Source organism: Motacilla alba, chromosome 19 (assembly GCF_015832195.1).
Source record: "Motacilla alba alba isolate MOTALB_02 chromosome 19, Motacilla_alba_V1.0_pri, whole genome shotgun sequence".
Lineage (NCBI taxonomy): Eukaryota > Metazoa > Chordata > Aves > Passeriformes > Motacillidae > Motacilla > Motacilla alba.
The window spans coordinates 10,338,897-10,354,456 of NC_052034.1; the positions used below are offsets into that span (position 1 = coordinate 10,338,897).

General features: G+C 51.4%; 1 protein-coding gene across 1 annotated transcript in view; it reads right to left on the reverse strand.

Moving 5' to 3' along the window:
- LOC119710000 (S-adenosyl-L-methionine-dependent tRNA 4-demethylwyosine synthase TYW1-like) overlaps positions 1–15,560 on the reverse strand; it is a 78,096-nt gene that overhangs the window by 17,459 nt on the left and 45,077 nt on the right. The window contains exon 12 of the mRNA XM_038158449.1: positions 5,147–5,398. Within this exon, the coding sequence (XP_038014377.1) occupies positions 5,147–5,398 (252 nt within the window). The remainder of the gene's footprint in view (positions 1–5,146; positions 5,399–15,560) is intronic.

Sequence of the window (15,560 nt, forward strand, 5' to 3'; positions counted from 1 at the left end):
CACTCCTGAGCTGAGCAGCAGCATGCCCCAAATTACAGCCACAAGGCCTCACACACGTCTGCTCCTGCTGCAGTGGGTTCAGCCAGGATTCAACTCCATGGCTGCTTTTAATCATCACTTTCAAGCTGATTTAACAAAGGCCATCAGTCCTCTGTGCCACCTCAGTCTGCAGGGAGGACTGGAGATGGTTGGCTGTGCAGCACAGCCCCAGTATTTCCCAGCAGCTCTCCAGACCCCCCACACCCGTGGCAGAGGGTGCTGCACTGCCTGAAAATAGGCAGGAATTCCCTGGAAGTGGAAGCAACTCCTCCTGGGAAAGCTGAAGTCAAACACAGGCCCAGCCTTTCCTCCCAGCTCTCCACATGAGCCCTGTGAGGACAGAGAGAGGAACAGCCACTGCTGAGTCACCCCCTCTGCTCCTGGGTCACAACCATGGAATTATCCTGGGTAGAAAAGTCCTCGAGGACCACCAGGTCCAAGCTGGGACTGATCAGCCTGGAGAAAAGGAGGGTCAGGGGGGCCCTTGTGGCTCTGCACAGCTCCTGACAGGAGGGGACAGCCGGGGGGGTCGGGCTCTGCTCCAGGGAACAGGGACAGGAGGAGAGGGAACGGCCTCAGGCTGGGCCAGGGGAGCCTCAGGGTGGACATCAGGAGGAATTTCCCCATGGAAAGGGTGCTCAGGCTTTGGAAGAGGCTGCTAGGGAGGTGGTGCAGTCCCCATCCCTGGAGGGATTTAACACCTGGAGACATTGGCAGTGCTGGGAGTGGTTGGATTCAGTCCTGCAGGTCCATCCCAACCCAAATGATTCTGTGATTCTCTAACAGCAAGTGGCCAATGCTGGTCTTTTTTCAGGTGTGAAAATCATACACTGTTGGGGTTTATTCACAGCAGGCACCAGAAGGGGAGATTCAGCTTCACCTCTTCATCTAAATTCCAGCTGGGATGGCAGCAGGATTCTGAACGGGTGTTGGACAGGTGGGGGCAATTGCCTCTTGCTGCATGTAATTAAAAACTCGTTAAGGCACAGCTCATTTTCCTAATTATTTCAAGCAATTAAATAATCTTTACTGTTTAAATTGACAAGAGTGAGCAGACTGGGACAGACACCTCCCCCTGGCCCTTCCTTGCACACATTTACTTGGTCACTTAAATTCTTAAATTCTGCAGCCAAGCCTCAGGTACCAGAGCAGGAGCTGCAGTCCCAGACCAGCAGCCTGAGCTGGGCTGGACACCGAGATTATCCAAACACATTAACAAAATCAACAGGAAAATCAGCAGGGAAAGAGCTTCCTAGTGGCTGAAAACCTTCACAAAGGCTTGGGAAGATTCTGTGCCATGTCTTGGATCCCCGCTGTGCCCCAGTCCTGCCCTCAGACACCGTGCCACAGACAGCCCTGCGACAAAGGGCCAGTCTGGCGGCTTTGGGTTTCTTCCTTAAATTCTGAGAGACAGGGGGAAGCAGGAAGGCTCTGCTCAGGCTGGAACTCACACCACTGCTGTGAGCTGAGTGCCAGTTTCACCCCGCCCAGAGTAGCTGTGGCTGCCCCTGGATCCCTGGCAGTGCCCAAGGCCAGGCTGGATGGGGCCTGGAGCAGCCTGGGACAGTGGAAGGTGTCCCTGCCATGGCAGGGGTGGCACTGGAGGAGCTTTAATGTCCCTTTCAACCCAAAGCATTCCATGATTCTAGAATTCAGCAAGGACAGACCCCTAAGATCAAATCCACTCACTGACCCAGCACTGCTGAGCTCACCCTAACCCATGCCCCAAGTGCCATGTCCAGTCAGCTTTCACATCCCTCCAGGGATGGGGACTCCACCACCTCCCTGGGAAGCTGTGCCAAGGCCTGACCTCCCTTTCAGTGAAGCAATTTTCCCAAAATTCAACCTGAGGCTCCCCTGGCCCAGCCTGAGGCCGTTCCCTCTCCTCCTGTCCCTGTTCCCTGGGAGCAGAGCCCGACCCCCCCGGCTGTCCCCTCCTGTCAGGAGCTGTGCAGAGCCACAAGGGCCCCCCTGAGCCTCCTTTTCTCCAGGCTGAGCCCCTTCCAGCTCCCTCAGCTGCTCCTGGGGCTCCAGCCCCTTCCCAGCTCCGTTCCCTTCCCTGTGGGAACCCAGGACTCTCCTCTGGGTGCCCTGGATGGCCAGAGCCGCTGGCAGGGGGCTCTGAGACCCTGGCATGCAGCCAAAGACACACGTGGGGTTTTGATTTTAGCCCATGGAGCAAATTACCAACTCTGTATGAAGAATTACAAGCCACACACACATAAGTTTAGATAGCATAGTAGAAGTGATCATGAAGTGAAAGGAAGGATTTTTGAGTGCTGTACAAGGGGGTTTTAAGCCTTGTACGCGGGGGTCCAAGTTTTGTACATGGGGGTCAGGGGTTCTAAGATGGAGGGACTTGGGTGTGCCCTGTCCTCTTTCTTTCTCCTTCCTAGGCTCCATGTCTTTGGTGATGTTGGCACTCACAGATTGGTTTAGAGTAGAAAGTCACCATTCAATATAGATAGTAGGCATTGGAGAAAAAGTATAAACATGTAGTACGTAATATATGATATAAAAGATGGCACCAGCCCCCTGGGAGGGCAGTGTGCCTTTGTCTGACCTGCTGAACGGGCCACAGCAGTTCAGGAGAAGAATCTTTTAGATAAACAACAATAAACAACCTTGAGAACGGACAACAGAAGACTACTGAGTCTTTCTTTGAAAGCACGGGTTGGAGGAGAGACTTTTCCATCTTTCGGGGTCACCCCAATCCGGGGGTGAAACCCCACACTTCCCTGGACACAAAAATGCTGCACATCAAACAAACCTCTGGGTTTCAGAACCCAAAGATGGCACCATGGGAAGAAAAGGAGTTCGGCACGATCCAGACCTTAAATACAACCATCAGCTCTGTACAAGTGTGACAGTGACACACTGGCATTAGAACAGATTAAGGCAATAAATCAATTTGATGCATTTTTAATGACTGAGTCTCCCTTTACTATTGGCTTAAGTGGGAGAATGGGGTCCCTCAGAGTTACAGCACTGTGAGGCATTCATGGAAATGAGAACAAGGATTAAGCCCTGCAAGAATCTAAATCTCTCTCCATCCACCCCGTGAGGCTCTCTGGAGCAACACTGGATTAGCTGCCTTCATCTGAAATGGACGTCATTTATCCCAAGTCTTCAGCCAAAAAATCCCCAGGCTCAGCCCCATTTTCGGGCAGAGCTTTTCAGAATCTCCCCATCACTCTTGGTTGGTTGGCTTTGAGCACCACCTGGTCCTTGGCTTTTTGCCCTGGCACACTGAGGGGCTGGAGAAAGGAATGCTGAGGCCTATCCACACCCCAAATATGCTTTGTTCCCAAAGGAACACAAAAAATTACTTTCAATCAAAAATACCAAGTCTTTTGGGGAAAATTGCCATGTCCCAAATGCTGTGTGATCACCACAATGTGAGGCTGGACCCCCAGTGCCGCCATCCCACTGCTGGCTTCTGGGAATGTCACCCAGCCCCTCCCTGTCCCAGCTCACAGGGGAGCTGCATTCAGAGCTCACAGAACAGGGTTCAGAGATCCAGGAATATCCCTGTGATGAATATCCCTGTCCTAGCTCCCACAAACAGGGGTGAGAGATCCATGAATATCCCTGTGCCAGCTCCCACAAACAGGGTTCAGAGAGCCATGAATATCCCTGTCCTAGCTCCCACAAACAGGGGTCAGAGATCCATGAATATCCCTGTGCCAGCTCCCACAAACAGGGGTCAGAGATCCATGAATATCCCTGTGATGAATAACCCTGTGCCAGCTCCCACAAACAGGGTTCAGAGATTCATGAATATCCCCAGGCCAGCTCCCACCAACAGGGGCCAGAGACCCAGATAAATCCCTGTGCCAGCTGGAAGAGCTTCAGGAGTACACCTGTGACCACTCATGTATTTCCTTGGCAGAGCAAGGCAGGATTTTTCCAGGGCAGAGCTCCGGGAAAGCAGGACTGTGACACTGTGAGGCAGAGGGAAGAGCAGCCTGTGCCGTGCAAGGACAGATGTTTGCCCTGGAGAGTTCCTGGGGGAATCCCTGCTGGAACATCAACTGGCTTCCTCTCACTAATTAACATTAATGCCCCGGGCAGAGCAGCCTCGGCAGCATCAGCCTCACAGCCTCTGCTCCATCCCTGCCCTCCCCTCCCCTCCCCAGCAGGATCCTGCACAGCCAGGGAGACACCTAGGAAGGTGGAAAACACAGGGGTTTTCCCCAAACCAAACTCCAAACCTGAGCTGGGTTGAAGCTCCAAACTTCAGCAGCACATCCAGAGAGAAAAACTCTCCATGCTGACAGAAGGTATCAAACCTTCACAACAAAATCCAGGCTTTTTCTTCATAGCAGCAGTAAAAAAGGTTGGAAAAAAATTAAAAAAGGTTAAAAAAATGAAAGAAAGTTTAAAAACATTATAAGCGAGAAGGAAAAAAGAAAAGAAACAGGAGAGTCCAGGAGTAACAGAATTGCACAAACAGAGAACTGCACAAACAGTTGTGCTGCTCTGCAGGAGCTGCTGGGGGAAAATGCTCAGAGCACATTGGAAGGTGCCTTTTTTACAGGCTTGTAACTTTTTTTACAGTTTCTCTTTACTGAATTGATTAAGCCCAGGATAAAGCCCCTCCTGCCCTGCTGTATCTCACATCTGCTGGCAGCCCTCAAATCCAAACACAAACTCATCACTGAACCTTTCACCTTTCCCCTGGCAAAACTCGAGACCAGGATGGGAAGAATCCTACCGCAAACTACCAGCTGAACCTGGAATATTTTGTGTCAACTGACAGTTGATATAAAGAAGGAATATCTATTTATCTTTGTTTTCACAGAAATACAACAAAAGGCCAGAGAGTGATGATTCTGTTGGGCAGAAATCAAGGCTGGCTGGTACAAAGTTTGGTTTGTGGCACAGGGAAACCTGCTCCAAAGGTACACACAGGATACTAGAAAACATCACCTGAATGTGAATTAATTATTGTTCACTAATATTAAAAGCAAGAGAGGAGTTTCTTATGCATCACTTTAGAAGAATTTTACTTACTCAGAAAGTTTAGACTAAAGGCAGGGGGGAAATGGGGACAAAACAATGGAAAATACTCCTGGAAAAACTAAAAGAGCTCAGTGCAGCTCACCTTGACCTCAATGAAGTCTGGTTTCCCAAGGGATATCAGGTCAGCATAAGCTTTGAGTTCATCCACGTTCCAAGCTTTCACCAGGGTCAGCCTATAAACAGTGCGCTGTTGCTGGAATAAAGGAAAAATCCCATTAACATCCCATTCTGACCCAAGGACAAAGGAAAAATCCCACTGACATCCCATTCTGACCCAGGGAAGATGTTCCTGTCTTGGACACAGATTGAAACAGGAGAAAGAAATTAAATCATCCTTTTATTACAAGAACTTAGAGAATGAAGCAAAGCGGTTCCTTTAGGAAATCTGCTCCACAGCACCTGGCTGAGCCAGCTGGTGCCACACAAATCCTCCTTCTGCAGACCTCAGATCCCAGGCACTTTGTTTGTACAGGAGTTTAACTCAATGGCACAATAAGCAGGAAATGTCTCCTGGATTTGCTTCCCCAGGCACAAAACCTCCTCATCAGTTATAGGTGTTTCAGTGCCTCCAGCTGATCATCAGCACTGGGGACTCTCACAGAAACAAGGAATGATTTATGTTGGAAAAGCCCTCAAAACATCGAGTCCAACCTTGACCCAGCACTGCCAAAGCCACCACTGAGCCATGTCCCCAAGTGCCACATCCACAGGGCTGTTAAACCCCTCCACCACCTCCTACACAGCCTGGGTCTCTGTTTGACAACCTTTCCATGAGAAATTTTCCCCAAAATCCCCCCTGTCCCTCCCCTGGCCCACCTGAGGCCGTTCCCTCTCCTCCTGTCCCTGTTCCCTGGGAGCAGAGCCCAACCTGCCCCGGCTGTCCCCTCCTGGCAGGGAGATGTGGAGAAGATTCCCAGATCCAACTTCTGCCTGGGAACGTGGCAGAGAGCATTCCCAGAACTCTGCTTGGAGTTACTCTGATTTGCCCTCCAAGGGCTGCTCTCCAAAGGAGTCACTGGTGACAAAAGGCCTCTCAACCCAAGCACTTGACCATGGAACAAATCCCCTCCTCACTCCTCACATCCGCTTGTTTCCATCCTCCCCCCTTCATCTTCTGCTGGTGTTTTATTTCACTTATTTTTGGAATTTATTTTTATTTATAGAGCAATTTTCTGGCAAATCTGCAGTCTGGATGAACTCCTTTGCTGTCCCTGCACACTGTGGACTGGAAAATGTAAATGCTAATCCCAGCGTGGGCAGCAGGGCAGGGATTGGGATTCTGCCCCTGTGCCCAGGTGAGACCCCACCTGCAGAGCTGCCCCAGCCCTGGCCCAGCACAGGCAGGAGCTGGAGCTGCTGCAGGAGCCCAGAGGAGGCTCCAGGATGAGCAGAGGGATGGAGCAGCTCTGCTGGGAGGAAAGGCTGGGACAGCTGGGAATGTTCACCTGGAGAGGAGAAGCTTTGGGGTGACTGAATTGTGACCTTGCAGGGCCTGAAGGGAGCCTGCAGGAAACCTGGAGAGAGACTTTGGACAGCGGATGGAGGGACATGACCAGGAGGAAGAAATTCCTCCCTGTGAGGGTGAGCAGGCCCTGGCACAGAGTGCCCAGAGAAGGAACATTTTAGTCCTTCAGAGCCCGACTGCCATATCAGAGAATTCTGTCCTCCCTATAAAAATTAATGTATCACTCACCTACCACCCATTTCTGTGCGTTCCATGAGGGAAAAGTAATTTCTACACCAATTTGCTATGCAAACCCTCCAGGTTATTTACTAAGAAATAACTAGAGGAGAAACAAATGAACACCAGGAACATCTTCTTCCAAATATGTCAAGAACCAAACCAGCTGACCTCTACCCGTGGCATTTAAGCAGATATTTAAAGAACAAGAAATTCTTGTGATTTGAATGGATTGGCAAAGAAAGGTCAAGAGACAAGCAGGAAATCAACTGTTAATTACTGAAGAGAGGAGAACAGTAGAGGAGCTAATACAGAAAAATAAACATGGTGTTTGCACATAACAGGGGAAGAAAAAAGTAGAGGGTGAATATCTGAGGAGGAAAATCTGCAGCGCCCACACCCTGTCAGTCCTGTGGAATGATTGGATACCAGTTAATGAACTGGCTCCCCAGAGGGCAACTCCCAGTGGGGAACAATTGCAGCAGCTTCAAGGCACCAGTAAATACCAGTTTGTATTTAACATAACTGGTCCTGTTTCACAGCAGCCCCAGCGAGAGCAGCATATTCCCCCAGGCAGGGAAGTGGGACTTTCTCCCATTTAAATCTCCTTTTACTACTCTCCAATTCATATCCCAGCTCATTTAGAAGTTTAAGGTCAAGGACTTCATAAAACTAAACATGCTATGAGTGAATTTAAAGGGCTTCTCCCCCCGGGGCAGCACTGACAAGGAATAACTGCAGCCCCTGTGTGTGCACCACTGCAACACCTGAACTACCCCAGAACCTGCAGGAACTCACCATGGCTGGGCAGGGAGAGCACAGAAGGAAACTGAAACTCTGCCAAAGGCAGACAGCAAACAGGTAGAAAAATCAGAAATTAATCTGGAGAAGCCTCTTTCCAGAGGGCAACATCTCCACAGTGTTGTTGAGCAGAGAAAGGCTGGTAGAAGGCAAAGATCAAAATGAGTAATATCCCAAAACATTATCTGGGAGCAATCCTTGCAGACTGCCAGCAGTACAAACAGCCAGGCTGTTTTATTCATGGATTATTTGTATTTGTTGTACAATAGGGCCCCAGGAGATCCTCTCATAAGCACAGCAAAACAAGAAATAAAGAGCTTAAGCTGTGAGAATTTAACGATCTAAAGCTTCAGGATATAAAAGCAGCCCGGGATGCTCCACACTCCGTGTTTCCAGGAAAAGCAGCTGTTACTCGACCCCAGTCATGAGGGGAACACAGAGGAAGAGGAGTCAGTGTGAGAACAACCCTCTAGATGGGTGCCAGTGAAGGCTGTGGGTCTGGTGTATCTCTGTGCACAGTCCAGCCTGGCATGGAGGGGCAGCTCCCAGGGTCCCAAAAATGCAAGTTTGAAAACTACTGAGGCAAAGGAGGGCAGAACGAGCCAGGGGAACCCCAGCCTCTTCCCTTTGGGCAATTCCTGCTAAAATCCTTCCAGGCTACCCCAGGAAGCACTGCAGCCTTTCAGTGTCAGGACAGGGCACCAGGAGCCTGACCAGGCTAAGGGGAGCATCCTGAGGATAAAGAATCCTTCCACTGGGTGGATCTGAGATCCTGGTCTCAGCACACACTGACTGACACATTTTGGCCCCAAACCAGTAATCATGGAATCACAGACTGGTTTGGGTTGGGGCCTTAAAGGGCATCCGTTCCAGCTGCTGCGGGCAGGACACCTCCACTAGAACTCGTGGGTGGAGCCAGTATCCAAACATCCTCAGAACATGAGGGGATTTTGTCAGAGATGTGGCTTCACTCTGCACTGGATGCTCTTCTTGTCCCCCTTGTCCCTGGGAGCTGTCACAGCTGCCAGGGCCCCCTGACTGGCTCATGCTTCCCTGCCTGTCCCCTTCAGAGAGGCTGGCAATGCAGGGTTATGGGGCAGCTTTTTGTGGGGACAGGAAAAGCAGACTGGAAGCTGGGCCAGGGCAGGCTCAGCTTGGATCTCAGGGAAAGGTTCTTCCCCCAGAGGGTGCTGGGCACTGCCCAGGCTCCCCAGGGAATGGGCATGGCCCTGAGGCTGCCAGGGATGCCCATGCTGGGATTGTTGGGGTGTCTGTGCAGGGCCAGGGGTTGGACTGGATGATCCCTGTGGGTCCTTCCAGCTCAGGACATTCTGTGATTCCATGAAAAAGACCAAAACTTCTGCCCCAGGGTGTCTCATGCCCCAGTCCCACACCAGCAGTGCCCATGGCCAGAGCTCAGAGTCAGGATTGGGATCACCCCGACACACACACAGCTCCTTCCTGTGAGCTGAAGGCTCAGCTGAGCCCCCAGAGGAGTCCCCAGGCTGCTGCACCCCTGCCCTCCTCCAGCAGCTCCTCCTGGAACACACCAGGCACTGGGAAGCTCCCTGGTCCAGTCTGGAGAGCAGTGGGCCAGCTGCCATGGGCCAGCCCGGAGCACAGGGGCAGCACTGACTCTGGAGCCTGTTTCCAAGGCAGGGAACAGGCCTTGGCAACTGTTCCCTGGAAGCCATCCTCACATCCTCCCAGGCTTGTCACATGTTCCAATGGATCCCTTTGCTGCTGGCCCAGCCTCAAAGGCACAGCTCGGGCCCAGCCCCAGCCCAGGATACCTCACCAGGATGCCTCACCAGAGTGACACCAGAGGACTCGGTGTCACTCTGACCAAGTGCTCCCTTCCCACTCCAATAAGCACAAGGGATTGGGGCTGCTTCTTTTTTATTCTTTCTTTTTAATTCCCTCCTCGTCAACATTCACCTTTTCCTAGATCAAATGTAATTATTCTTCATGAAACAGCCCAGGTGTAATCCCAGGAGGAAGAGGGAACACATCACCTGCAAAGAGCAGGATGCTGGAGTGACATGGGCTTGGCTGGGGCACGGGAGCAGCTCACTTCTCCATGAGGGGCAGGAGAAGCAGCTCCCTTCTCTGGCCAGGACAGGGAACCATGTTCCTTCTCCAAGGGGAGCAGGGAAGCATCTCCAAGGCCCTCACCTTGGATCCTGTCACTTGAACTCTTTCTTTCAGAGTATCAATGTCCCCCTGTTTGGAAATAAATAGAACTACACGCAGATTTTTGTTTCAGCTGCTGGCTTAGCCTCAGGTATCCTGAACACTCGCATGCATTTCTTAGGTACTGATAAAATTATTTTTTTATTATTTTATTATCATTTCGTCCACAGACTCCTTCACAGAAATCCCTATTTTTGCAGCTAATGAACCTCAACATTCTCAACAGAAACACAGCACAGCTGGATGAAAAAAACACTCTTGGGGGGAGGAAATGATGGTGCAAACTCTAAACAGAACCTGCCCCTTGTTTCACACAACTTCACAGCCCTTTCAGCACCGGATGAGGTGCAGGAACCACTTCAAAGGCAGCTCCTTCCATCAAGATTTTCTTCCTCTCTTCAAGGAAAAGCTCCACTTGCAAGAACTCCCCTCATGACACATTCTCTGAGCTTCTGAGCTGGCAGGAGCCGCTGTGACGGTGGCACAGGCGGTGGGTGCAGCCCGAGCCCTGGCGCTGCCCCCCCAGCCCCGCAGGCTGAGCCCGTCCCTGCCCGGGTTATGCAACGGCTCCCGAGCAGCGGCGCTGAATGCAGATATCAAAGCCATTTTCACACTTGGAAATTACTTGTCACAGGGATGTGGATCGGGAAAAAAAAGCCCCTGCAGCCAAAATCTCTTCCCCACAGCCGATAAGGAACTGCTTTATGCAGAAACCTCACCAGGGAGGAAAGATCCAAAACACAGCCCGAGGAAATCTCAGATCCCAACGTCCCCCAGATTCCACAGCTTTCCAAAGCCTTCCAGTTCAGCCAGAGACAGAGCCCCTCTGAAAGGACTGGAGGTCCTCCTCCTCCTGCCTCTCCCAAATCCAACTCTGCTGAGCTCCCAGGAGCTCTGCAGGTCACAGAATCCTGAAATGCTTTGGGCTGGGGAGACGTAAAGTGCATCCTATCCCACCCCTACCATGGCAGGGACACCTTCCACTGTCCCAGACTGCTCCCAATGTCCAGCCTGGCCTTGGGCACTGCCAGGGATCCAGGGGCAGCCCCAGCTGCTCTGGGCACCCTGTGCCAGGGCCTCCTCACCCTCCCAGGGAACAATTCCTAATTCCCAATATCCCATCCAGCCCTGCCCTCTGGCAGTGGGAAGCCATTCCCTGTGTCCTGTCCTTCCAGCCCTTGTTAACAGTCTCTCTCCAGCTCTCCTGGAGCCCGTTTAGGCCCTGCAAGGGGCTCTGAGCTCTCCCTGGAGCCTTCTCCTCTCCAGGTGAGCACCCCCAGCTCTGCCAGCCTGGCTCCAGAGGTGTCCCAGACCTGGGAGCAGCTCCGTGGCCTCCTTTGGACTCTTTGAAGGACCCATCACACTCCAGAGCACCACCAGGGGAGGCTCAGTGTCCTTGGAAGGATAGAGATGAGTCCATTCTTCTGGCAACTAGGAGCCTCCCTCCCCACAGGGGCTCCTCTCTGCCCTGGGCCCATCCATCACCAGATGGATGTGACTGACGGGGAGTGACTGTCACCTCCCTGTGACAGTCACTGCAGGGCCAGGGAGGGCTCAGCTGAGCACATTGCACAGCTCAGGAGGGATTCTTCCCCTCACAGCTGAACTCAGCACAGAGCACAGAAGTTTTCAGCTTCTTTTCTTAAGGCAAATGAGCATTAAAGCAAACCCTGAGCAGGCTCTGCTGCGTAGGAACCCATAAACCCACGGAGCATTGTTCCAGCAGCTGCCAGTAATACCCAGGTGAGCGCGAGTGCAGCCTTTGTCTCCAGTGCTAAAAAGGTGCTCATTAGCATAGGCTAATTAACACATTAACTCTGCTGTGAAAGCCCACAAAGCTCAGAGCACGGGGTTCAGTGCTGAACCCAGGCTCCACCTGAGGCTCAGCTCCAGAGCCCTGGGCTTCACCCAGGAGCTTCCCGTTGTCCCCATGTCATCCCCCAGGATGGGGACAAAGTCATTCTCAGCCTCTTGCTGGACCCTGCACAACATTTCACTTCATACCAAGGACCTTCTTTGCCTCCTGTCTGGGTGTGGGGAAAAGCAAAACTAAATTACTGATACTCAAGTACTTGGGGATGTGGATTTTCCATGATTCTGGAGTTTCTGAAGGTTCAAAAGCTGGGAATGGATCTCTGGGCCCTGTGTTTTTCTGCCTGCAGCGACCCAAAAGCTACTGTGAACTCTGAACTTAACTGGAATTGAGGCATTTCTGATTTCGAGAGTCAGCCTAGAGTTTTCAGTCACACTAAACTTCCAAAAGGGAGGTTTTATTTGGATTTGGATAAATCAAGTTTAGCCCTGCATAAAACCAGCAGAAAATCATTTGCTGTTACATGAATATAACAAAAATGTCAAATAGGGATATTTAAAATAGGGCTCCAAAATGACCCAAGATTTGTGTTTCCTGGTATGTCTAAGCACAAAAATATCTTCAGGTGCTCAACGTTTCTCATCTGAGATTTAAAACCTTTCCTCAAAGCAGATGGAGTGTGTAGCACCTCTGCTGGGAGGTGGAAAGGGATGGTATTTAAAGTCCTTCCAACCCAACCCATTCTGTGATTCTGCCATCTGAATGTTAATGCCAAAGAAACTGGGATGTTTCTACAAAATAACCTCAAACTTACAAAAAACAAACCCCAAACCCAAACACAAACCTGCCACTACTTTTCTATGCAAAAGCCATTCCTGCTCCTTGTGAGGGAATCAGGCAAAAAACTAATTAGGGAATCAGGAAAAATACAATTATGAGGTGATGCCCACATGATGAGGACTGGTCCTGCATCTTGTCTTGAACCTGGAGCCCAAGGAAGTCCCTTTAAAGCAGTTTTTAATTCTTTCAGCTTTAATACAAATGTGTAAGAACCAAAATTGTCTCTCTGAAGTATAATTATTGTGAGGCGGCAAGCCTGATCTCTATATGAAATTCCTTATTCTTCCAAGGTCTTGAAGATAAGATGAAAACTGTCCTGAATAATAATTAGGAAAACAGCAAAGCTGGACTTCTGGTCTGCATCAAGTTTTTTATCATGCAACACAACTGCCCTGGTGTCCTCCCCAGCTCTGAAATCCTGCCTGGAAAGAACAAGAAAGTCCTGCAGCGAGATGAACTCATCAGCAGTAATTCCCAAGCTGGAATTGCACACCAGAAAAGCCCCTCAGCCTCTGCACAGCCCTGCTGATGTGTGAAGCACAGGAATGAGGGATCAGGACTGGAAACCAAGGAGAAAAACCACCAAATTTCACTCCCTCCACACTCACTCTTCCTGTCCTTGCTTGTAATCTACTTTATTGCTTCACACTTCAGCAGAAATTAATCAGATTATTGAAGAATCTCAAGAAATAAAACAAAGTACAGCAACAGCTTTGAGAGCTGAAAATGTTGTTCTTAAGTAAATCCAAACCATGACTGCTCTTCATCCATTTTCCATGGACTTGGTTTTAACACACTTGCCCTTGGAAATCAGCACCACCAACATTCCAGTGATTATTTCTTTCTTTTCCATATTTCCAGTGCAGTTTCAGGGAATCATGTAAAATTTATACCCAGGGAAAAAGAAGCCCAATGCAAACAGACTTAAAATAGAACAGCACAAAAACAGATCCTATCAAATCAGCAGCAAAACCCACTTCAAGCTTGCTGTTTAACAGGCTGAGATGGCTCTTCTCCCAGGAAAGGGTGGATGTTTAACTCCACAGAGGCAGGAAAAGCATCAGCAGGAGCCTGGGGTGCCACAGGGACAGCACTCCGAGGCTCCAGCCAGGACAGGGAGTGGAACAAAAACCTCTTCCAGCAGCAGAAAAGCTCCAGTGAGCTCCTGCCCCAGTCCCTGTGACTTTCACAAGACCCCAAGCAGCAGCCTGGCAGGGAATGCTACGGTGAAAGCTCCCAGGACAGGCAGGATCAGGACCTTGTCCATCCCTGGGCTGGAGCAGCAGCTGCTGCAGCAGCAGGGACCTGCCAGGCACATGCCAGGGGACAGGGCCTTGTCCTGCCCCAGCTGCTGCTCTGCCCCATGGCAGGAGCTCAGCCAGGCCTGACCTTGGCTCTAGCCCATCCCTCCCTTCCCCCAGAGCTGCTGGCTCTGGAGAACCCCTGGCTCCTTCCCTCTGACCACAGGGATGGCTCCTCCTCTACTGCCCGGGACAGGCCCTGCTGCAAGGGCACAGGATGGGGGACACAGAATGGGGTCGAGGGGGGAAAAGCCCTCTAGGGTCAAGTTCAGCCCTTCCCCAGCACTGCCAAGGCCACCACTGACTGTGTCCCCAAGTGCCACATCCTCAGGGCTGCTCAATACGTGCTCATGTCTGGTCAGAGGGGGAAGAGCTGAAGGCAAAATCTAGGACTTGGCCCAGCCTCCTCTCCTTTCACATTCCCCAAAATACCCCAGACACGGCTCAGAGGCACATCCTGATGCTCCATGACCTGGTGTCTCAGGCTTGGCTTGGCCAGGATGAGGGAGGCCTTGGAGAGGGACCATGGCAAAGCTATCACCTCATAGTGACAAACCTGTCACCTCAGGGCACCATCAGACCCCAGCAGTGCAGGTAAGGCAGGAGAAAAACAATATTAAACTACAGGGGAGTTCCAAAGAAGGGGCTGGAGCGTGGCCATGGCAGGGAATGGAGCTGGGAAGGGACTGGAGCCCCAGGAGCAGCTGAGGGAGCTGGGAAGGGGCTCAGCCTGGAGAAAAGGAGGCTCAGGGGGAACCTTGTGGCTCTGCACAGCTCCTGCCAGGAGGGGACAGCCGGGGGGGTCGGGCTCTGCTCCAGGGAACAGGGACAGGAGGAGAGGGAACGGCCTCAGGCTGGGCCAGGGGAGCCTCAAGGGGGATTTTGGGGAAATCGCTTCACTGAAAGGGAGGCCAGGCCCTGGCACAGCTGCCCAGGGTGGTGGTGGAGTCCCCGTCCCTGGCGGGATTCAGACATGAGTAGATGTGGGCACAGGGTCAGTGGTGGCCTGGGCTGGGCTGGAGGAATGGCTGGACTCAGCACCCTGGGGCTTTCCAGCCTCAGTGATTGTGTGGCAGGAGGAAGTTGGCCTCTAACAGCAACACATCAGTGTCTCAACACAGACTTGGGAACATCAAGAAAGAGCCTGAAAGTGGCATTTGCATGGGCAAAAAGGAGATGGGGGAGAAGAGCAGCTCAAAAAGAGCAGCTCAAACCCAGCCCCATTTAGGCCAAGGCTGGGGCTGAGGCAGGCAGTGAGCATTCCCAGAGTCACTCCGGGCCCAGGGCCGAAGCCCAGGCTGCCCCACGGCACTGCCAGCTGCTCAGGAGTTTTCAGCCAGCCCAGTTATTTATACACCCAGCCAAAGACTTGGATGCTTCCTCACAGATCTCTGTAGTTGGAAATCTCAGCCAGGAAAAAAACTTCCCACTGAGATTTCCCAGGGGCCTGAAGGAATATTCTTCAAAATTGCTGTTTTGCTCAGCAATAGGGCATACAGGAAAGGAGAATAAACTGTATTTTAAAGAAAGGGTTAAGGGAGTAACTGCAGGATGAGCCTGAAGGAGGGAGAGTTTTGGGGTGATCCATTTGTGGCCTCCCCTCACATGAAGGATTCCACAGGAAGGATGGTGAGGGACTTGGCACAAGGGCCTGGAGTGCCAGGACAGGGGGAATGGCTTCCCTCTGCCAGAGGGCAGGGATGGATGGGATATTGGGAAGGGATTGTTTCTGTGAGGGTGGCACAGACAAGAGCTCAGCCACAGCCTGGGAAGGGGTGACTGTATTTGTGGGAATAGTGACACTCATTATCCTGGGAAATAACAAACCAGCAATGCAACTTCCAGTGATGAAAGCAGAGATTAAGCT